This window comes from Anopheles ziemanni, chromosome 3 (assembly GCF_943734765.1).
Source record: "Anopheles ziemanni chromosome 3, idAnoZiCoDA_A2_x.2, whole genome shotgun sequence".
Lineage (NCBI taxonomy): Eukaryota > Metazoa > Arthropoda > Insecta > Diptera > Culicidae > Anopheles > Anopheles ziemanni.
The window spans coordinates 34,043,026-34,066,093 of record NC_080706.1 but is presented as its reverse complement, the minus strand read 5'-3'; the positions used below and the strand labels follow the sequence as shown (position 1 = coordinate 34,066,093).

At 45.2% G+C, this 23,068-nt stretch overlaps 2 protein-coding genes across 2 annotated transcripts; both read right to left on the bottom strand.

The window, feature by feature from the left end:
• Positions 1 to 1,540: 1,540 nt before the first annotated feature.
• On the bottom strand, positions 1,541 to 20,467 carry LOC131286588 (uncharacterized protein CG45076). The gene is made up of 10 exons (XM_058315567.1): positions 20,295 to 20,467; positions 13,761 to 13,790; positions 12,682 to 13,053; positions 11,691 to 11,806; positions 11,417 to 11,568; positions 10,588 to 10,644; positions 9,525 to 9,686; positions 2,638 to 2,836; positions 2,378 to 2,558; positions 1,541 to 2,271 (listed from the first exon to the last, which is right to left on the bottom strand). The coding sequence occupies exons 1-10, from the start codon at positions 20,376 to 20,378 to the stop codon at positions 1,606 to 1,608; spliced, it is 2,019 nt and encodes a 672-aa protein (XP_058171550.1). The 5' UTR covers positions 20,379 to 20,467; the 3' UTR covers positions 1,541 to 1,605.
• On the bottom strand, positions 15,048 to 15,477 carry LOC131288756 (protein anoxia up-regulated). The gene is made up of 2 exons (XM_058317930.1): positions 15,439 to 15,477; positions 15,048 to 15,353 (listed from the first exon to the last, which is right to left on the bottom strand). Exons 1-2 carry the CDS (start codon positions 15,475 to 15,477, stop codon positions 15,048 to 15,050), a joined length of 345 nt encoding a protein of 114 aa, XP_058173913.1.
• Positions 20,468 to 23,068: the final 2,601 nt, after the last annotated feature.

Sequence of the window (23,068 nt, the reverse complement as noted above, 5' to 3'; positions counted from 1 at the left end):
GACCGCTGAGCAGGGCACACTGTCCTCCGATGGCACAACCACGCCAGATGCGTTCCGATTCCTCTCCCGTGGTCGCTGTCAGCCGCTGATATCCACAGACCGGTTGAACTGGATGGCTTGCGCTGAAAGGGGTACAATCAACCTTCGACAAAACGCTAAGATCGTCGCAGTCCAGATCACTGGTGTCGGTGGCGCAGGAGTAACATTGCAAACCATTTGACGGTCCGATCAGCGCTACGGCAACCAGTAACGTACTGGCAAGAGAGTTGAAGCTCTTTCCGTTCGCCATGTTCACTTGTGAGTAGCGCCTGTAGACAACTGTCCGATAGGTTAGGTCGATGCGAGGCAATTATCAGAAACGATTGCCCTGAAAGCCACTCTAAACCTGCACGGAACCGATAGCGGATACTTATCTTAATCCCATGGCAAACGGAAGACAGAACCGAGAACAAACTTGGCGAAATGCCACCCGCGTGCGCCTATTCTTTATCGGAAGCTTAAGTAAGTCAATGTTACCGAAGCAATGAGGGAGAGAAAAAAGAAACTCAACCTCGTCGTTGTATAGTTTTGTTTTTCTTCTAATCTTATTTACACGATTTTTATTGTCTTATCGAACTCAATCGATCGGTGTAAAAGTAACAGACAACGAGAACAAGTAAGTAAAGATAACATAACGTAAACGTAAAACAAAACACATTCGGGAAGAAATAAACAATGAACAACTTTGTTCCCCTTTCAACTAAACGATTGGAAAATAGGAAGGGTGGAGAATTAAAGGTAGAAATAAAAAACTTCAACAATTGAACTGTAGCGTTTAGAAGCTTCATAAGTGCCACAGTTTTTCAGAACAACCAACCAGTTTCGTACGCTTTCCGGTTGTGGGACTAATAATTAGAGGCGAAAGAAGAAAGATAAGGGATAAGCAAGCACAAACTCTAAGTATTTCCGGATAAGACGTGCAGAAGTGACTGTAAAAAATGCATAACTTCGAAATGTTCGGTGCCGGTTAAAAACGGTCGCTGCCACGGCTCTGCGAAGCTGACCGAGTTCTTCGCGATATAGGCTTCCGGTTACCACTCGCTATATCGATTCGAATCGATTCAGTTCAATGTGCGTTGGCTTCTAGCGTGACGTGCTAGCGACGACCCCCTTGCGTGGCAAGTTCTACATCTGTAGTCTGTGTTGAATGTAAGAAAGTGCAGTCTCCTTTGCGGGAGCAAACAGTGTCGCACGGGATTGGCAATGCAATGGGTTTCGTTGACTTCAAATGCAGTGCGCAGCTCGAGGCTCTAGTCTAGCTTCTGGGTAGCGAAAAGAAGGGGGATAATGAAAGAAATTTTCGTTGATTTAACTTAAAAACTTTTGGGCGTTTTCGTTCGATTCTAACTTTGCCACTACTTCCTCTAAAAGCAGGGACGCTAAGTGCATAAGTGCGTGGGAAATTAGTAGAGTTCCTTATACCTTGTTGTCTCGAATGATGGCTCGATTGTTTTGGCTGACGGCTAGTGCCTAGCTAAAATACTAACAATTATTTCGCAAGAGAGAAAGCCCTAGTCTTAGGTTCTAGTTGGTTAGTGCACGAGCTGGCTGTTGCGGAACTAGTGTTCACTCGGCAGCGGCAGGACTCTCCTCAGTCTTGCTCTCCTCGGTGGCCGGTTCTTCGGGGGCCGGGGTCGCTTCCGCCGGGGCCGCCTCAGCCGCCTCACCCTCGGCCGCCACCGGAGCCGCTGCTTCGGCCGCTTCACCCTCGGCCGGCGCACCGGTCTCCTCCAGCTTGGCCGCCTGACGCTTCAGCAGCTCCTCGTCCGACTGCGCGATCGCCTTCAGCTCGGCGATCTCCTTCGCCAGCTCCTCGTTGTTCTCCTCGATCGCCTGCTTCTCCAGCTCGTTCAGCCGCGCCAGCTCGTCCTCGCGCACCTTCTGCGCCTCGGTGATGCGGCTCTGCTCCTCCTCGGCCGCCTTGCGAGATTCCTCCTCCGACACCTTGCGAGCCTCCTCGGCCGCCACCCGGGCAGCTTCCTCCTCGGCGGCCTTACGGGCGGCCTCCTCCTCGGCCGCCTTACGGGCGGCTTCCTCCTCGGCGGCCTTACGGGCGGCCTCCTCCGCTTCCTTGCGCTTGCGCTCCTCCTCCTCCTTGCGCTTCTTTTCTTCCTCCTCCTTGCGCTTCTTCTCTTCCTCCTCCTTGCGCTTCTTCTCTTCGGCCTCCTTCTTCTTCTTCTCCTCCTCCTCCTTCTTCTTCTTTTCGGCGGCCTTCTTCTTCTTGTCTTCAGCCTGGAAAAGGAAAAAAGGTGGCCACATTAGCGTACATCTATGAATCGGGTAGAAAGGGGTCGATCTGCACCTTCTTAGATTCCTCGGCAAGGCGAGCCTCCTCGGCCAGTCGGGCCTCCTCCGCCAAACGCGCCTCCTCCGCTAGACGCGCTTCTTCGGCAATTCGGGCCTCCTCTGCCAGACGCTCCTCTTCGATGCGGCGACGTTCTGCCTCTTCGGCGGCCAAACGAGCCTCTTCTTCCTTACGTGCCTGCTCCTCCTGGCGCAGCTTCTCACGTTCGGCAGCACTGAGAAATGTTAACATCATCATTAATAATCCTCTAGGAATTTAGCGCAATGTCATTCGTCATTTTGGTTAACACTCACGCTTCCTCCTTCTTCTTGGCCTCCTCCAGCAGCTTCAACCGCTCCTTCTCCAGATTGATCGGCTCGTAGCGCACCTTGTTCAGCTCGGTGACGGCCGCGATCTTCTCCTGCTTGTCCTTCAGCTTCGGATCGGTTGGGTCATCGTACAGCTTTGGGTTGTTGAACTTGCGCGTCGGGCGAACTGGATTTAATTTTCCCACTGAGTAGTGTATCGCCGTAGAATTGGTCCCCCAGTTGGTTGGAGTTTGGTTGGCAGGGTTTGGAAAGGCAGGAGCACCAGGCAGCCGATGATGGGTTTTAAAAGGTTTGGACAGCATGGACAGAAGTTTGCAGGAGCGCGTGTGCAGAATCGGTTGAAACGAGTGATGAGAGAAGAAGAGATATCGAAAGTCAGGGTAATGGTTCTACGTATGATAGCTACATGAGCTGCAGTTGCATGGTTTTATTTTTATTTCTGTTTGGTGGGTGGTTGGCTTTTTTCTCGCTTTGAACAATCTATCTTTCAACGATTTATTTCCATCGGGTCAGCAGAAGCAGCGTGGCGATATGGCGGAAGGAGTAGCGGGAGCAATAGTGTGATCATACTCTTTTCATCTTTTACTCGATGAAGTAGGACTTACATCTGAAGGATGCGATATAATTCAGTCATGCAGTTTGGTTTTTTGGTTGTCAATCAAGCCAAAGACGCAACAACGAGTGGAAAGACATGACCGAGTGCTAGGAATAACAAGACAGAATGGAACAACATGCCAATAGTTGATCATAGATAGAGAAGAAAGTAAGAAAGCACTTTGTTAGTAGCACCCGACGATGTCACAAACTACTCTCAAAGTCGGGAGCGCGCAAAGATGTAAAGGTACAGGAAATGGTACAAGTTTTAAAAGGCTATCTGTCCTCTCCGTAGTCCTGCCCCAGCGTTTCCCGGGGCCAACATGGTTATGCGTTAGTGAAGCCAATTTCGAAAGCAAACCCAAGCAAACATGCCCAACAAGTACACAGAGTACAATCCGGGCTCTAAAAAGACCCCGAAAGTAATACAGCGTTTCATCGTGCATTTTTTGTGTATGTGTATTTCTATGTATATGTGTTTTTTTTCGTAAAACCCAACCAACTACTGGTAGGAAGGTTCTGTGCTACTTACTTTGATTAGCTGTTAGAACAAGGCCTGGGACATTGGGAGATCGCAGCGATGGCGCTTAGTTGGGAAGGGTTCTCTCACCGCCGAAGAATGTGGATGTTGTTTTTTTTTTGTAAAAATGTGATTTTATATTGGTTTTAGCGTATCGTAGAAGGACAAGTTGGCCAAACGGTTGATAAAGAAGTGGAGGAAAAAAATAGTGACGAAAGAGCAATTTGTGTTTGTCGGGTTTGGCAGAAATTAAGAATATAAATTATATTAAATCTGAAGAGTATAGTTGGAGCAAACAGCAAATGAAAAGGTAGAAAATCACGACGCTTTAGGAAAAGGTGGTAGCAGCATTATCTAAACCCTTTTGCACCTTGTAGTATAAAATACCAGATAGAGAAAGAACATGTTCGGAAAAGACGGTTGTAGTTCGCTGAGCTATTAGAAAGTAAGAACAAAACATCAAACTACCGTATGTACACACGACAAGGTAGAAACCGTTACATAAAAGAAGAGCCACAGAGCAAAAAAGAGGTGTTTAGAAAAATTAATAAATTATTTCGGAACGATTTGATTTAATTTTCCCACCCAGCTATCAATTTACTCTTGGAACTGCATTTATTACCATTGTGTGAGTGTTAAATTATTTATCGTGCTTGTAACGAAGGTTCCCTTCCTCCATTCGCTTCCGGTAAGCGGTGGGATTTTACGCGAAGGTTTCAACTAAACGTGCGACCAGTAAATAAAGTAACGATCTAAATTTAAGATGTAAATATGAATATATATCTGTAAATATATATGTGTATGTGAATAGATATATCCTCTCGTCTTTAGCATGGAACATGAAGTGACTGAAACTAAAAGTAAACACTAATCGTCACAGTGAGCAAATGTTGGGTTTAATCTCTCCCAACGTTAATTTTATAGGGAAGTTTGGTAAGCAATTGTTTTTCTCGCGAAGGGATTTTCTTTTCGTTCAAGAAAGTCACTGAGAACTACTAGAATCCTAGAGAAATCTTCGATTTGGGCACAGAGAAGAAAAATAATTCCTGGTCCTTTAGCAGCCCGTAAGCAAGCATTAACAAACGGCAAATTATATCCGAACTCTGCCCATAAGCATTTGGCCACATGGTAATGCTAGACTGAAGTTGAACTCTAAGAAAAACCAATCCAGATGTAAAAAGCATTTCCCTTACGTGGTCGAACTTTATGATTTCCTAGCATTGACAACTTTACGCTTTAAATTGGTATGGAAGAAAAAAGAAAACAATTGAGAAAAAAGACCTGAGCTATTGAACATGCGCCTCCTGCATTTAAGCGTGCAGCAAACGCAGGCAGGGTTGGTGCTTAATGCTTTGACGCTTAAGCGGCTAGATTCACGTCACTGCTATAGATGCCCTTTTTGTCCCCGAGTTTCGAAGTGCGAGTCTCAGTTCTCGATTCGGTTTTCTTTACTGTAATTTTGTTTGCAAATGCATCGCCGGCAATGTTAGATATTGTAGGGCGGTGGTTATTCAAAAATAAAGGAAGATAATTATAAAGAGATAAAGAAACAGAAAGAGAGAGAAAGAGAAAGATAAAATGGTTGGAAAAAGACAAGAAAAAGAACAACGAGTCAGTAGGATTAATAGGAGGGATAAAAATCTGCAAGATCGTGCGCGGTATTTTCCAGGGCGCGATCGTGCACATTTTCCCCCACACAAATTTCCCATTACACAACTCCACGGACACACACAGAGAAGGACGGATGGACACGGCGTGGCAAACATTTCGATGTACCAAGAATGTGCTGTAGGTAGATGTTTACTGATGGCGGTATAGAGGTATGTGTCACTGAGTCACTTGGAAAATGGTGAAAATCGGTGTAGGTGTTGTTGAATGAATCATAATATTCGCGAGTTGGATGATGTGATCCAACGAAAATCATGAGGATATGGATCCGTTTTGCGCGGGCGTTGCAACGTTCTCCCTGAGACCAATGACGAAGGTGAAATGCGGCAGTAATGGTCTATTTTTGAAGACACATACACACACACAAGGGATAAAAAAAGAAACCGGCATTTTTTGCCCACGAAAAAGATGAAAAATCTGCGACAGGTGTTGACCACATGGTTATTTAAAATGGACACAGCCTCCAATGACACAGTGTTTCGCTTTTCGAAAGACGTTACTCACAAGATGAGGACACGAGGATTCGACAGAAAAGAAAAATATCTGCAATGGCCTGGAGCCAACTTACGAAAAGGCTGGAAAAGCCAATGGGGGTAGTTCGACGAGAAAAGGGATTGGGAAACGCGTCGCGGGTACCTCAGATGCTGCGGTAGTTCAACCAAACAAACTTGCCGTTGTACATTCGCTGCTGGTTCGGGTTCAGCATGTTGTGGTAGGTGCGGGTGTGCGTGGGATAGAGCTGCTGACGGTAGAGGTTGTTCTTAATTTTAACTACCCGAGTGTAACCGAATAGATCCAGAGACGAGAGAGATAAAGTGACGTGGGGGAAAAAAGATAGGACAAAGATTAGACAGCGTTTTGCGTAAGGCGCAGCGGTATGCGCAAATGCAGCGTACAGAACCAAACACGACAGAACAGACAGGACAATATTGTTTTGCGATTGGCGAAAATTTTTGTGAAGTCTTACATGACTGTATTACGATGTAGATGTGAACTGTTTGTATTAGACAGTATTGTAGACTGTAGTTTGTTTGATTTTACTTTCAGATAACATGCGCTCAAGTAATGTATTGTTTGTAGAAGTTATTCAAAAAGGGAAACTAATGTTGTTTTGCGTGCCTGATAACATGTTAGAATGACCGCTACAAATATCGGCAAGATAACCAACTTTTGAGGAAAAAAAACTACAGTTAATTCAACAGGAGAATAATTGGCCGAACAATTAGAAGCCATTTTAATTCCTCTATTAATATTTTTTCAGCATCTTTGAACTTTTTTCGGCAAAATAAACATTTTAAATTTTATATCTCAATGTTAAGAATATTTTTAAGATAAAGAAGAGAAAAGAAGAAACTAAGTTTTAATTTCACGCAACCAAACATGGTTAAACGATGCTGAAAACAATATAACAGAAAGGAATGAATGCTTATGTTTGGCCAGATCACGCTTATAATGAGCAGGTGTAATAGATGAAGCTACTTGATCATGTATAAGAATTGTATGCTTCCATGAAGCCGCCTACATTGCTTTGCCTGTGGTACATGTGTGTTTTTGTGTCTCACTATTCGTGTGCGTTTGCCTCAGTCTGGCAACATTCACCACCGGCCACGCATTGTCCTGTCAGTGTCGTCTCCTGTTCCGGCTCTGATAGAGCATCAGCGTACGCTTTGCGTTTCTTATGAGCCTTGAGATCAGAAGTTTTCTTCGGTAGCTTGCTATACCTAGATCGAGCGGAAAAACAGTGGATCGTATTTTGAACGCGGACGTTGGGATTTCGGGGTTCAAACCGGGGGTTAAAGGGAACAAACGTAAGGGAAAAGTAGAGAGAGAAAGAAAACGAAAAATAAAACAAACACCTGTCAGTAGCGTGTCAGTAGCGTGTCAGCGGTCAGCCAGTTGCTGCTCGAATTTCCACTTCCGGATGTGGTGGAAAGCCGGAAACGCATGCGAACTTTAATTGATTCCCTTTGCATTCCATTTTCCCTCTTCAATTTACTTGTAATCTTCTAGTGCCTCTTTGGCGACCCTCATCATCGATCTCTGGACCCGTGCGTGGAGTTTCCGTTGCACCTTCGCAAGAACTATTAGTAGTTGGAGGTGGTAGTGGGTGTTGTGTTGTTGGAGGTGGTTGCATTGGGGGTTGTTTAACGTCATCGCACAAGTCGGTAAGGCAAACAACATAAGATTGGCATTTAATTTCCGACAAACGATCTATCGAGATCATGTGTGAGCGTGTGTGCATGGGTGCGTGTGTGTGTGGGTGCGTGTGTGCGTGTGTGAGTGAATCGAGTGTGAATAACTGAGTCAATACATGGACGCGATGGTTTGGAGCACGTGGAGTTTTATTGTTTGGTTTACTTTCGAATGGTTGATTAATGTTTCCGGTTTATGATGATTCAAACCATAACCCGATATTCAAACTATAACTTCTAGTGATTAGTATGCTTTTTTTGTTTAAACGTTTCTTTATGATGACTGATCACATAAACACACGAAACATTCTAATACTTTATATAAATAAACACGGTTACAATTTTTTACCGATATGCCTAGCGATACTGGAGATGGTGTAGTGTGGGAAAGATGCGCTCGAGCTTAAGGATACTCGTGGACGAATTCTTTGAACTCGTCTGGCACCTTGTATGCATGCTTCAGATAGTACTTTTCGAGATATTTCTTAATTTTTGTGTTGACTGGGAGCGGAGTTGGAAAAAAGAAAAGAAAAGAATAACGATCATACAAAGCCACCAATCTGTGGTAACTGACACTACCACCCAAAAGACTGCGAGCGAAATGAAAAACTTTAATCGGAAATGTGATCCGTAGAAATGAGAGAACGTTCGATGGCGTAATTCGTCATAGTAGAAAGTCGCTTTCTCGAGAGAGTCAGCTACAAGTTCGATACGGTTCGGTAGAGGTTTCAGGACTTCTAATAGATACGGTACGAGTAGTAACGGGTGATCGGATAGGCAAAGTACCTAACTACAATCGAAGGCCCAATGTTATAACTGTAATTGTAGCGATCTGAGGTCCGTTTCACAAGAATAAAACAATGAAAAAGACAAATAGAATAGAACAGAAAGAAACAAATATATGTAGAGAGAAAGAGAGAGAGAGAGAGAGAAAGAGAAAAAAGGGAAGAAAAATAAACAGAGAACATATGATAACATTCGACCACATCCACGCACTTGCGTCCAGCGGAACTTTTGTTGAAGCAATTGAAGAATAGTCCAACCAATCGGAATTAGGACAGGAGCAGCCGCGTCAACGAAAACAACAGCCAGAAAAATGAAAAAGGTAAAACTAAAAGTAAAGCAAACCTTCGTTGTGGGACAAAACGGAAGAATGGAAGCTGCGGACATTAAGTGCTACGCGGACGGATTAACTATGCATTAATGCGGCATCAAACAGTTGGAAGGTGTTGATCAAAGCAAGCGAACATGGCCGCCTGTTCCCGCAAACTATTATCTCGCTATTAGTTGGAGGCAATTTGCTTCAAGGTAAACCGTGCAAACTTTGACATTTAACTAAAATATCTCGTATTCTCTCTGTAGCAGTGCTCAAAAGGGGTTTGTGTCGCATAATATATGGATAGTCATACGTGACAGTACAATCACTAGAAGTCAGTTGAAAATCATCCGGTTTTGTTTTGGGGTTTGTGATCGTGAACGAGTTTCGTCGTTTTCTTCGGGATAGAAATTTCTGGTGGAAGTTGTTCTTTGAGGAAGATGTGTCTTTACATACACACACACACACATACACGCATCGTGCAACGTGTCCTTTGTTCTTATGCTCCGTCCCCCCTTTGTGGTCAACTAAGACATCTAAGGAAAGGATGCCTCCGGAGACTCCCGATCGGGTGACATTTGTTCGTGAGTCGTGAACGTCGGGACGCCATTGCTGTCCACCACCGGACTCGTTTCGGTCAATGGTGACGAGGTGGACGTGGGTGAGGATGGTTGTGGGAGTGTCGATGGAGGTGGTGTTGTTGGTGGCGGTGATGGTGTTTGCTGCTTCCGAGCGTCCGCCCGCGCCTTACTGCGGGCCTTACTCTGTTTGTCCTGCTTGCGCTGGACCCGGTCCCTCTTACCTTCCTCGACATCGGCCTTGGCCTGCGTGCGGTTGGACTTATAGTACGACATGACGTTCACATCCTTGCCGACCTTGGCGGTATCGTAGTTATAGATTCTGGGCTTGGTTTTCGGGTAGGCCTGCGATCCAATAATGCGCGTACTGGCCAAGTGGTTCTTGCCTGGTATGGGTTTGTTTTGTTTTTAATCGGTTATTATTTGTTCGCATAACACAACAACGTCGCAACCGGCACCGGATTTTCGCACAAGTCAATTCGAAGAGAGAAAGAGAGAGAGAAAGAGAGAGAAAGAAAGAGAAAGAGAGAAAGAGCAGATAGCCGATAGAGAGAACAGAGCAAAACAAATTGAAACAATTGATTCCGCTTGAGGTTGCCAATGAGGATTCTTGGTCAAATACAAAACAAACACGATTGTGATACACGTGTGTCAGCCGAATTAGGGAAAACAGGACATATGGTGTTTTCCCTTGATTAAGATATAACTTAATGAACAAAGCTCCGCGCATTAACAGATAAGTAGAAATAATAACGAAAAAGGAAAACAACAAAAGATCGTGTGAAAATAACGAACAGAAACTATAAGCACCATGAAGGTCCAAACGAACAAACCATAATGAAAAGGTAACAACCAATACGCATTCAAAGGTTAACACATAACGAAACCAGTAAAGCCTTAAGACTCTTTGAAGAACGGGATGGATGGATGGATGGGGCGAGTTCAAGGAACATAGTATCGATCTTTGAAAGAAACATTTTTTGTAAATTGTTGACCCATTTCCCCGAACAAACTTAATACAATCTAGAAGAACACAGTTTGACATGGGATTATTAGCAATAGTACGATCGAAACAAAAATACAACGAAATCTCGTAGAACTCTGGAACACAAAAAATATTTTATAGACAAATTTAAATTTTAAAATCAAACTCGTTAAAATTTTCCATTGCTCGCAAAAACGTGTTCGATGATTCACATGGGTCACAAGTAATGAACATCTGTAATATACTTCATATACATTGAGACATAACAAGTTTCTATCCACAACAGACCAACAAATACTAACCATCCTCATCGACATAATACGTATAACGCCACAGGATGTCATCCAACAGCACATATTCTGAAGTTGCATTTTTTTTTTTTTTTTTGTAGTTTTTGGAGAGTTCCACCGAAAACCGGAAGGTACCGGAAGGAGCAGCCAATCATATTTGCAGCCATTAGCAGGCAAACAAAAAGCGGCACAAAGCCAAACACACACTCGCACACAATCGGTAAACGGTTACAGATGCGGCAGGCAGTTGCCGTTGCGGGAAGCAGCAGTGTTAGTGTTGAGTAGAAGAAGCGTGAAAGAAGCGAAAGAGTAAAATTAAAGGTCCAATGAAAACATCATTCCCAAAAGAACTAAAACCAGCTAAAACTGCGGAAAGAAGATTTCACACCAAAGAATGCAAAAGGGAATGGTTCGGAGGGTGCCCAAGAGAGGTGCAGCTAACAAAAAATGAGGTGCAGTTTAAGCTAAATGGGTTTTCAAATGTAAAGAATCTGCATAAAATTTTAATAATAAAGAGACTGTTTCTTGAGAGGAATATAATCTTAAAATTTTAAATGGGCTGCGTAAGCATTTATTATGTTGATGGCTATCAGAAGGACAACTAATGAATCATTTATCGAGAAAAGAAAGAGGCCTCTAATCTACGACTTCAAAAGAAGGCGCTTACAGCCGGTAGGCTTATGAAAGATTGTTTGGAAGCATCAGGGAAAGATTTCGGTAGGCGATGGAGAATTTGGATGGCGTTTTGAAAATAAATGGGAGAGGGGTCAAATATCCCTCCCCACCTAGCAGTTCGGGCGGATTGAGAAGACGCGAGCAAGAGGATCACGAGGCCACTTACCGACATAGCGCGATGCTGGCGAGTGGTATCTGGCCATGGCCTCGATGTCGTTGCGCACGCTGCGGATCGGATCGGTGATGTGGCTCTTCACGTAGGTGTCACTGTTGAGACGGTTGTGAGTCGAGAACGGATCGTACACCCACTTCTTCGGGCTGGTCGGTAGGGGAATGAGTTTTTTTTTTTTTTTGGTACGAGTTAGGATTAGTAAACGATTGCCGAATAAGGAGAGGGAGGCGTTAAACGCTCCAGCTCCAATTTTCTGGTTCATACATACTTCGGTTCCGGAGCAGCCTGCGCGACCGGAGCCAGCATGCGCGGAACGGGATCGTTCAGCTGGCGCAGCAGTAGAGCGGTCGAGTTGCGGATATCACGCTTCTCGTCCTCAAACTCCTGCGAGGCGATGCGTTCGTACCGGAGACACGGAAGGAAAAGCGTTCATTAGTATCGCAACTTTCGGGACAGTGGGTGGGTACTACCACGGTACAACCAGCTACGGTTAAGGCTAGCTAGCTATTCGGTACATTTTATCTTTGGAATTGAGAATTTTAGCTCAGCAGTTCTACAAGCATTGGGGGCAAGCTGCCAATGACCTACGGCCACCGAAAGGTTGATGGGAATTTTAGCACGTGTTTCATTCAAAACATTCACATTCGCCGTAACATTCGAAACCAGGTAGCAGGTTAGTGTTAGTGCGGCACAAATTTTGCCTACAACCTGGCGGTTGGTATGGGTTCCATTAATCCCGCTTGAATGAGCAAATGAAAAAGATTCAATTTTGACCTGAAGCCAATGGAGGCGCCTGGTGCCCCATGCCGTACAATGTGGCTGCGTACTTTGCATAGTTTGACATTTCAAATGAATGGAAACAATTACTCAATGGTACGATGGCGGAGCGAAGGTGGGGTTTGCTAACATAAATTTGAATGTGTCCTAAAGAAGGAACACTAGCTGCTGCGAAGGAAGTGGGTCAAGGTCATGTGAGTTTTGTCTACACAGTGTAAGCCTAGTGTATTATGGGGTTCGAGTCGCGTTTTGTTTGTTTTGTTTCCTTAATCGCCAACCCAATGGTTCGTTATTGCGAGAACGCGCGGGATTTCAAGTTGGCGCTTTCTTTAATGCAGAAACAGAAAGGCTTTCTTAAAGCAAAGGCGTGGTACCGTTGTGTTGTGGTAGTATTTACTGTTCAGTGGTTGTTTTTTTTTATATCTTATCGTTTGCTTGCTTGTGACTGTGGCTGTTGTTGTTGCTGTCGGTGTGACTCTTACCAAGTACGAGGGCGAGTTGTAATACTGCTCTAGGGCACTACTTACAGGGCTAGCGCGATATTTACGTTCAATGCGATCGAATTCTTTGTTGATGATCGACGGGCGCAGGTACGGCGAGCGGATCGTGACGATCCGGGCCGGCGACACGATGACGCGGGCCGGCGAGCGGACCGCACGGACGGTGCGGACCGGCGTACCGTACACGCGCACCGGCGAGTGGATCACACGGACCGGCGATCCGAGCACCCGCAGCGGGGAAACAAGGATCCTCGGGGGCGACGAGACGACTCGAGTCACTGGAACGAGCCGCTTGTGCGCCACGTAGGGCATTGGTGTGCGGTACGTGGTGGTGGTGGTCGTGATCGTGTTAAACTGGATGGTGCAAGTCGGTGGTGTTGATGTCCGGCCCGGGTTCGATTTCAAAAATATTTATTTTTCATGAAGTGCAATTGGGTGCGTCGTGCATTGGAGGTATGAGGTGGATGTTTTCGGTTTATTTATATTTTGTTTTGTCCACCATCATCAGTACGAATTGATGGATCACAGATTTGAAACACAAAAATTGCAAATAAATTACACACGCGATATGCCGTCGTCGTGGTTGGACGGCAATCAAAAATGGTGCGCGTAACGTGCATAGAAAAAGACACGGGGGCGGTGGTGGTGGTGGGGTGATCGAGAGGAAAAAATGAGGCAAGAAAATACAAAGTACAAATTAGAGACATGAGCCATAGTTATTTACACGACGTAGCTAAGGTAGACGTGAATGATTTCTGCTAATGCAATCATTAATCAGAAAGATATTGGTAACTTCACAAAATTGAATTAAGTTAGAGAATAACGCTGCTGTAGAGGAAATACATAAAGTGGTCATCACGTTCCAAAAGCTATGCTTCCGTCATCACATGTCCATGCTCCAATTATTTATAGTTCAATGAAATAAATTGAATTTCTCGATTTTCGGAGTAGAAGTTGATAAAAGGTACACTTACAAATGAGTTTCGGAATGGTACAAACTTACAAGTGAAGTATTCCGATTTTCATAAAACGCAGATTAAGTGCTTGTGCACAATACTTACTCGTGGCACTCCTGAGTATCGCAGTGGAGTCTGTGAGAGGAAAAAAGGGAAGGGTAAAACAAAAGAACAAACAATAAATATTCGGAACGATTCGTCTAATCATAAGCCCAAAAATGGAGAAAAGAAAATAGAAGGAAACACAAACACACACCTACGATGGTGCAAGGTGAAGAAGTGTCATAGGTGAACACAGAACAAGAAAGACAGGGAAAATTTATTGTGATTTACTAATTTCTCGGAAGGGTTTTGAATAACACAGAATAGGAAACAAACACATAAAAACATATAATGACAAATTAAAAACGGACGACAAAAAAGCAAACAAACACAAACACACGCCGTGTCATAAAAGATAGAACACAGAACGAAAAGAAGGATTTTCAAAAAGGTGTAGAGAGTTTGTTGTTTGTGTTGTTGAAGCGAGGTTGTAGTTGACAGTTAGTACAGTGGAATTGTGACAGCATTGGTTGGTGGATGCGTACTCGGTATTTGGTGTGTTAATGAAAAGCTACTGGTGATTAAAGGGACAGTTTGGATGAGAGTTCAAAGGATTGTTGGTATGATAACTATGAGAAAGCTTGATGATCTACAATTCTTCGTTGTTTTTTCTTCTTCGCATATTCTTCTGTGCATCCCTCACTCCAAAACCAAATCAATATCGCATTCCACTGCACATTTCTGCCCTTTGTCCTCGCTTCGATTGTATGCGTGTATAATGCGTGTGTTTGTGCGTTGTGTGCCGTGTCCAGTCCGTGGAAAGGATGACAAAACAACAACATCTTGTTTTCCGACGGCACAAGAATTGCTTCTTCATTGGCCCATTTTATTCAATGTTTGGTATTTATCAAGTTGGTTGTATATCGCATTCTTTTTCACAAATGTAACACAGAGTATAGTTTTTATATGGCTGTTGAAACACATTCAGAGTATACAAAATGGGAAAAGAGGGTTAGTAGAAGTACCACCACCAAAACCGGTGATCTGATCTGATAGTGGTGCTTGTTTGATTTCCTCCTGCTAGTTTAGTATAACGTTCATCGAAGGTGTTACATTATTTTACAGCTGTACACCCCGGAGGAGGTGCGTCTACTGTGTCCAGATTGTAGCAGGAAGGGGATGTTAGAATATTTTTGACAAACAATCAAACCCTGATTGACTGATTTTTTCCTACGAGAAAATGAGTTCTAGAGTGTTAGGAGGGTTGTAGGGTTAGTATTGTAACATCGAAAGGCATGATAAAACGGTAAACGCAGAACAAAAACGGAGGCTTGTGCGCTGGTACCGCGCTTAGACGCGGTACGAGTAGTGGCGGTAGGTGGTACCGTGCGGCAAGCGTCCGGAAGTGGTCGAGCTGTAGCTGTAGCCGCCCGGGCCGCTGCCAGTGGTCGAGGTGCGCTCCGTACTGTACGAGTAGCCTCCCGGTCCACCGCGGCTGTTACGCTCCGAGGTCGACGTGTACGAGGACGAGGAGGTGGACGGACGCGAGTACGGATCGGACGAGCTGGACTCGGTGACGGTCTTGTAGGTCTTTGAGTACGTGTAGGAGTCATCACGGCGCGGGGTCGACGTCTCGACGGTCGTGTAACGTGGGGTCTGCAGAAATTGCGTTTGCGGGTGAGTTTTCAGTTTGCTGAAGGGGGCTTTCGTTCCCGACCCGGCATACACTTGACTCTCTTACTGTCGCTGTGGTGATGGTGGTGGATGTGGTAGTGGACATGGGTAATACGTAGTCTTTCTCTTAAGCATGTGTGTGTGTGTATTTGGGAGTAAGCGATCGGATTAAAATGCCGTCAAAAACAATTGGGCCACCTTAGATCGTCGTTGCTCTTCCAGCGAGCTTGCGCAGAAATTGAAACATGTTTGAAACATCCACCCGGTGTATGCTCGTTGCGTTCGTTAGTGTGTCTTTTCATGGCGGTCGTTTGTTCGGTCGAATTCGGAGTTAATACTGTTCACTAATTGCCCACCGGGGCTTTTGGGCCTACAAAACAAAAACAAAACACGCATGGAGAAGGGATCGAAAAAGCTCTCTAGCAAGCGCCTTGGTACTTTGACTACAACTAGTAATGTGCTTCCCTTCCTTCGCTCTGACAGCGTGGGAGCGTTCGAGCCACGCATGTAAACGACAACCCCGATCAGTGACGGTAGTACGTGCGGGCATAGCCGGGCTCGAAAAAGATCACGTGCCGGCGACCCTCTTTGAGCGGGGCCGTGCCGTGCACGCGGCGCAACAGCGTGTCGACGTTGTCGGCATCGGTCGTGTGGCCGGTTGCCCGGTTGTACTCCCGGCGGTGGAGTTCGTTCGCGATACGGTCGCGGTTTAGGTCGCGGGGCGATCGGTACTGGTCGATCGGGCGGGGCAGAATGCGCGGGTCCGGCTCGATGCCCTCGCGGTGGATCGCGTCCAGAATGGAGACGCGCTCCTGCTTGCGTGGCTGCCGCTTGCCGAACGCGGTCACCGGATCCGGTATCAGGCTGGGGCGTGGCACAAACGGTACCTTGTCCCAGTCGACCCCACGTCTCTGCAAGAAGAGATGGTGCAAATAATGGTGGTGTGGTGTGGTGGTGTTGTTGTTGTTGATATCTGATTTTGACACACTGCCCGGCACGGCGGGGGATTAGTGGAGTAGGTTCCGGATGGTTAGGCTGGCAATGGCTGTGATCGGGGTTCTGGCTGCTCGTTCTCTGACACACCAACAACCCAAAACTCGGTGTCAGAATGGAGCAAGTTGCAAACCAGAACAAAAAGGAACGACTGCTGTTTCCTGCATCTCAAACGGGGAAGGATTCCTATGGAATCAACAAATGCCTTCAAAATCTAACCTCACAAACGTAATGTATATTCAATACGGCGGCCATTAAAACATAGTACGAAACTGCGGAATACGATTTCATTTAAAGGTTCTTCAACCGATCTTAGTCCTTGGTCCTTAGTTGGCATAATCCTCGTCAGTAGCCAACACAAAGGATGGGATAACATCCATCGAATTTGACCCTTCTTTGTGGTCCCCTTTGGCGAACACTTGCCAGTGGATAACATAGAGAAAGAAGAAAACAGGATGGAACACGATACGTCCATCGTCCCACCAGGGCCAAATGTCGAGCCAAACAGCAACCAGTCGGTGGCTGGCCTAGGGTTTGGGTGGAAGACTTATTTTCGACAGTCGACCATGAGCTGGTGTCTTTTTGGCGCGTCCCGTGAGCGCACACGGCACCGACGGCGAGCTAAAATTAGGATTTGCTCAAGTCTAAAGTCTACCAAAACCACCACGGGGACTAGCACTGTAGCCCGTTCCACTTCGGAATGGAATCGAAAACAACATCGTCCTGGTCGGTGTTTTTTTTCCTCTTCTTTCGTTTTCTCAAATACATTGGTGCGATCCTCGGGACGCAGAATGTGAACAACCACCGGCGGTAGGTTGATGAGTTGTGCGTCTCGTCTATATGGCACACAAACCCACACACACGTTCTGCCCCACAACATGCGCCGTCTCCAAGTGTGCGGTGCCCTTGCCGCATTCGGCAACTGAGAGTTGCTATTTTTGGATCGACCGTCCGAATTTTTCCCTTCCATTTTCATCCCAGTGAAATAATCGTAAACCTCTAATGTGTTCCACATTCGCTTTTCCCGTGCAAAATTTACACTGCAGCTGGTTAGCTGTCCTTTGGAATGCTTTCAAAAATATTTAATGCATAACGCCATAATGGTCGCCAACACAAGGAGTACATCATAAAAATTCCACACCTACTGCATCAAAAAAGAGCTGCAAAAAACCATCTTGCGTAAGTATTTCAACTTTCCATTGATGGGCGCCCTAAAGTTGGCGCCTTCTTATGTCATATTTAAAGATTTATGGTATTTGGATCCACTATGCACGTATATTTAGCTACCTGTGCGTACTTGCGTAATGGTGTCGGTGCTGCCACCATTATTATTGCACGGCTACTTAGCAGCCATTGAACCTGACCCTGCCTTAGCGTTGCATGCAACCATCGTCTACTACGATCCGTCACGCACGCCATCTCGCGATTTCTTCTGTCAAACGAGGAGGCGCCTCTAGAGAAATTAGCTAATTTACCCCGATTCTCATGGCGCAGGTGTTAATCGGATGGTCGTGGGTAAATTCTTTACCACTTTCTTACGCCCCTAAAACCCTCTGTCAACAAGCAGACACAGCCGGCCATTCAGCCATTTCACGATCGGTGAACGGATTGGCGTTAAATTTAGACTCTTCGCTGCCTCTCTTGTCGCTTGTTGCGTTGCTCTATCGCCCGCACAAACTCTGCCACCTTGGGTGGGGAAAGGATTCCCAACGACGGCGAAGTGATTTCTGGCCGTAATCAACCTTCGCCAGTTTCCGGCATTACTTTTACTTTGCGATCAGCTTTCGACCGCGAGGGGGAAAATGAGAAAAATCCGGATCACCATTGCAACGCACTAAGCGGAAGACGGTTGTGTAATACGGCTAGAACGCCACGGGCGAGTGGTTTATTCGTGCGTGTAGGAGCCCCATCGACACCCGTCCATCTTACCTCTTTGCATCATTGGGTGGTAATTTACGACCGAAGGCGACATTTTCCGTGTCGTCCGAGCCGCGGTCTGGCGATCATAAAAGGGGGTCGCTTAACCATCTCGCATATCTCCCCTCCTATATTGCCAACAACCTGTTTCGACAGATATTCGGTTGGATTGGTTCATAAACCTCTCAACTGGTCAGCAAAATTCGATACGATGGTTGCGATCAACTTGGCAGTACCCTTTCGAACGAGACGAATTATCACACAGAAGACGAAGTTGAATGCGATATGATTGTATATGTAAACCTATATTTAAACTAGTTTACTCGGTGATTGCCAACATAGCATACGGAGCAACCCCCATTCGGGATGAAACGGCTCAAACGTGTCTCAATTTCTTCCATTTAGCGCGCATCACTAGGTCTGGTATTCGAATAATTGAATTCAAAATATTGTTCTGTCATTGGCATAAAGATTTTCCTGTGTTTTTATAATAAATACACTTAAAATGTGAATCAAAAATGGGTCATGGGTCGTTGGGTTGTGAAAGGTGTTTTCGAGTTTTCGTGTAGTCTACCGTTTATACAAAGCTTTACAAGATTTTTTCTAATAGACGCCACACATCGTTGCAATTCATTTATGGTTTTCATACAGAAAAGAAACAGTAACGTTAAGACAATCTCTCTCGATGACGTTTTTAAAAACAACATTAATTAACAAGACAAAATGTACACCAATGGAAACGGTGGGCGAACCGACACAGATTGTAAGCACATTACGATGGCCAAATAAAAGAAAATTTCAAACGTACACAACCTCAACTGTACAACTGGCTGCGGGCGTGGCTACTTACACCGCTTTGAGTCGCAGCCAGCGCTAGTGCGTAAATGGTATTGTGGAACCGAGTAGTAGTACGGTAACACTGGACAAGTGCATGCACACAGTACACACCACCCTGACCGGGCTGGCTATAGTTTTTTTTTGTTTCACATTTGTAGATGCGTGTAATTTTGCTGCCCTTCAGGACAGGGTTCGTGTATTTTTTTTTTGTTTTGTATTTCAGGGGATTTTGCTTTTGGTGAATTTATGTCCTGAATTTTTGTTTGGTTTGACGCAGTTAGAAACAGCAGATGAGAAATGATACGGTAGGAACGGGAATGGAATGAAAGGATAAGGCTGGAAAGGGGTCGGTTCTCTGGATGGCCGTTAACCGGGTTGCACTTAGCTTTTAAACTTATTTAATTTAAACAAAAAGTAAACTTGTTCGGTGCACTGTGTTTGTGTGTAACGTTCAAGAAACTTCACCACATCATGATTTCTATTTTCGTTCTCTATTTCTGCACACGTGAATGGCCACTTTGCTTTCTTTTGAGTTATGTTCGTATTCACAATTAAACTGTCCATTGGCAGAAAACTTGTCCACTAGCGATAATTGAAATCATTTTCAAGAAGAGTCCATCAGTATTCTAAACTTTCCAAATCTCACACTCAATTTTCCGATCATCTTATGAACACACGTGTAAAGTTCGTAATAGAAATTTTGAAAAAGAGTTTTGATGTTGATTTTCCACTTCACTGTTACCATTTTTGAACACCAACGCAGCCATCACTTGCGTAAATTTCGTGAACGTTACACAACTCACAGGCACTAACTTTTTTTTTAATTTCAGGGAAGAAGAAGGATCCAAGAAAGGAAGGAAGCGAAGGAAAAGACGGTTACGGACTTTCGGAAACGCACACTCCAGTTTTGAATGGATTTCGGTTCGGTTGCGAGGTTTTCGGTGCGTTTGCGGTAGAAACAGGGTTTTTACAGAAGTTGGAAATTCAGGACAAAAGGATGGGATACAGGCGCGCGTGTGTTTTGTTGCGGTAAGTTGTATTGTTTCGGGGAAAGTTGGATTAGGGAAAGGAAAAATTAAACCATCCGCACAGAAAGAGCAAAGAGAGGGGAAAAAGAAACCGGGCACGATTTTCTTTTTAGGAGGAGCCGGGGGTGGGCTTTTCTGGGACTCTTACCGTCACGGTGTACGAGGAAATCGTGGGGCGGGTGTAGGACGACCCAACCCGGCGGGTGCTGTAGAAGTCGCTTTCGTAAACCATCTTGGCGCCTCTCTGTCGCTTAGCACTGTTTCCGTTCGGATGTTAAGCTCCTACCGTTGCTGCTGCTGCCGCTGCTTGCTGGGTTCGATTCCGATTAGCTCTCAGCTCACTACTGGTGCCCTCTGGGTGTGCACTTGCGTTGCTGGTCGAAATGGTTCTGATCCGTCCGTCGCCGTTCGGTGGTGAAGTTGTTGAAATCAAGCGCACCAGTCGTGTGTCGGTCGGCGCTCACCGTCGTGAGTGCATCCTGGCCAGCTGCCAGAATCGGCTAGTACATCGGGTGAGTGTCGACTGGATCGCGACAGTTCAGGAGTTGCGCACGCAGCCTCCGCGCATGGCGTCATGCCCGCATGGTACCTGTATGTGTGTGTGTGCGATTGTGTCGCAGGAGCTCTAGCATTTCGTGTGGGCGATCATGCCCCTCTTTCGATTTACCTATTTTTCTTTTCCTAACAAATGTATCTACGTACGGAATCTCATCCCGCGTATGTGAATGTCATTCACATCACGGGTTGGGACAATCCGACGTTCGCGACGAACCATGGCACGAAAACCACTATCTAAAAAAAACGACGCGTAGACCCAAAAATCTCAGCGGAAGGACATGTCGCTTTTTTGGGGATAGCTTTTCTTTTTTCTTTTGCAAACGGGAAGCGAAAGTAAACGGGAAACCGAGAACAGCACGTTTTTCGACGACGGTACGAGAAACCGCGGGTCGAAGCAACGGGGTTGTTTTTACAACCATCAGAAAAAAGTCTTTCATTCATTGTCACAATCACCTGTTCATTGTTACTCAAACCCGGTACACCCGCGGGCGAAATTATCCATTCTCCAAAAAAGTAAAACGCATTCCAAACCGCACGAACGCAACTGTTTTCCCACAGGCCGAGATTGCGTCAGCCGAGGAATGACGAGGATGAAAGGAGGAAAAATGAGAGTGGGGACAAATTTTGCACACGATCGCCAACGTAAACCCCTGGTGGTGTGATAATGCCGACACGAGCGAAAAAGAAAGCGGTGGGAAGAAAAGCTGCTGCTCACTTTTGTTTTTCTTCTGTTTCCTTGCCTTGAGCCGATTTTCCTGCAATGCGGTCGTAAACGTTTGCGGGAGTTGCAACGGTATGGCGGATGTTCTGGCAGATAACCCAGCCGGCGGTAGTAGTAAAATATACATATATCGCTCGGTCTTCCCATCGTTGCGTTCGACGGTTAATGTTTTTCCTTCGGCGGATTCATGTGGAGAAGTGAAAAGATAAACAAACGCACGGAGCTGGTGTGCCAAAGCGAATCTGCTCGAGTTGTGCATTGTTGACATGTGTGTATTTTCGGAAATCAATGTCCCTTTCGGACCGAATCGTATGGAGTTTCAATCGTATCATGTGTCAAGTTTTATATATTTCATATGAGAAGACTGATTATTCACGTATGCAAAGGTAAAACAGTTTAGTAAGTCCTTAATGGGACAGGCATGACCGAAGACAGTTGTTATGCCAAAGAAGAAGAGCTACTCTCCTTAAAAAGAAACAATTGTGTTTAAACGGACAGAACAAAATCACACATGTTTGAAGAAAAAACTATCTCTTCGTTGCCATGAGGGCGTTGTGTTAGTTTTGCATTCCTACTTTTCGAAATGATTTGTTGTTCATCCACCTCCCGTTATCCTTCCTCGCAACCAGTCGTTTTTCCTTGGCATGGAGGTCGCCGAGAGAATTCCATCGAAAAACGACCTCATCGCGACGCAAAAGTGGCCACACGACGCTCTCACGTTCGGACGGTACAACTCGTCGGTTTTGTGTGCCTCAGCTAAGCGTTCTATTTTTAGCGTCCGTTCTAGCGCCAATGGAATTGGAGCAGTATCGCAAAAAAAAACCTTCGCGATAGCATGGCCAAAAAACTCATACACAACGGACGAGCGGGAGAGGGTGTATTGTGGCCGCCTGGTTCATTCCAAATCTTTCCATATGATTCATCCTTGTGGTCCGCTGCAGAGTGAAGGATGTTGTTTTTCACAACCGAACGGCATTGGCCGTATTTGTTTTTCCATGCCTCCAAATCCTCCACCACCGATTTACTTTGTTTGGTGTGAATTTGCCACATCTTTTAAAGTGTGTTTTTAACGATATTATTCCACTCCAATCCCGTCACATTTAACCTCCGTTTCGGATGAGTTGCGCATTTGCCTTACGACAGATTTGAATCATACGCCTTAAAATATCGCCAATACGCAAAGGGTTTGCATACCGACGGACGAAATAGCTTCGATTGTGGATGAGTGCAAACTTTTGGTTGTGTTAATTTGTGGTTGTTATTATTTTTACACTCCATTTGAGCACGATGGAGGCGCATGGTGCATACGACGGCACACGCCGAACATTTGTTTACAGCGTGCCTTGATGGAGGCGCATGGTATCTTGTGATTTAAACGAAGCGCGAAGGTGCATAAAAGAATAAATTCATCCATAATAATTCCATGAAAAATTTAATTAAAAATATTGGAACCAAAAAAAAAATTTTAAAATGCCTAAAGACTTATTTTGTTTATCCGCTCTCAGTTGGGATTCGATTTCCTCAACACTTATGTGCCGATTTTCTAACCGATGTAATCGATTGGATCTATATTAGCTTTAAGTTATTTAGAACAAAAAAAATGGTGACAAAAAATAAATGGAACGTTTACCGACTATAAAATA

Excerpts from the sequence above, each read along its gene's own strand:
- LOC131288756 (XM_058317930.1), bottom strand. The coding sequence starts at position 15,477 with ATGTCCACTACCACATCCACCACCATCACCACAGCGACA. Across the intron at positions 15,354-15,438 it reads CCACCATCACCACAGCGACA|ACCCCACGTTACACGACCGT; the intron begins GTAAGAGAGTCA and ends CAATTTCTGCAG.
- LOC131286588 (XM_058315567.1), bottom strand. The coding sequence starts at position 20,378 with ATGGTTTACGAAAGCGACTTCTACAGCACCCGCCGGGTTGGGTCGTCC. Across the intron at positions 13,791-20,294 it reads TTTCCTCGTACACCGTGACG|ACTCCACTGCGATACTCAGG; the intron begins GTAAGAGTCCCA and ends TTCCTCTCACAG. Across the intron at positions 10,645-11,416 it reads GCCAGCATCGCGCTATGTCG|AATATGTGCTGTTGGATGAC; the intron begins GTAAGTGGCCTC and ends ATGCAACTTCAG.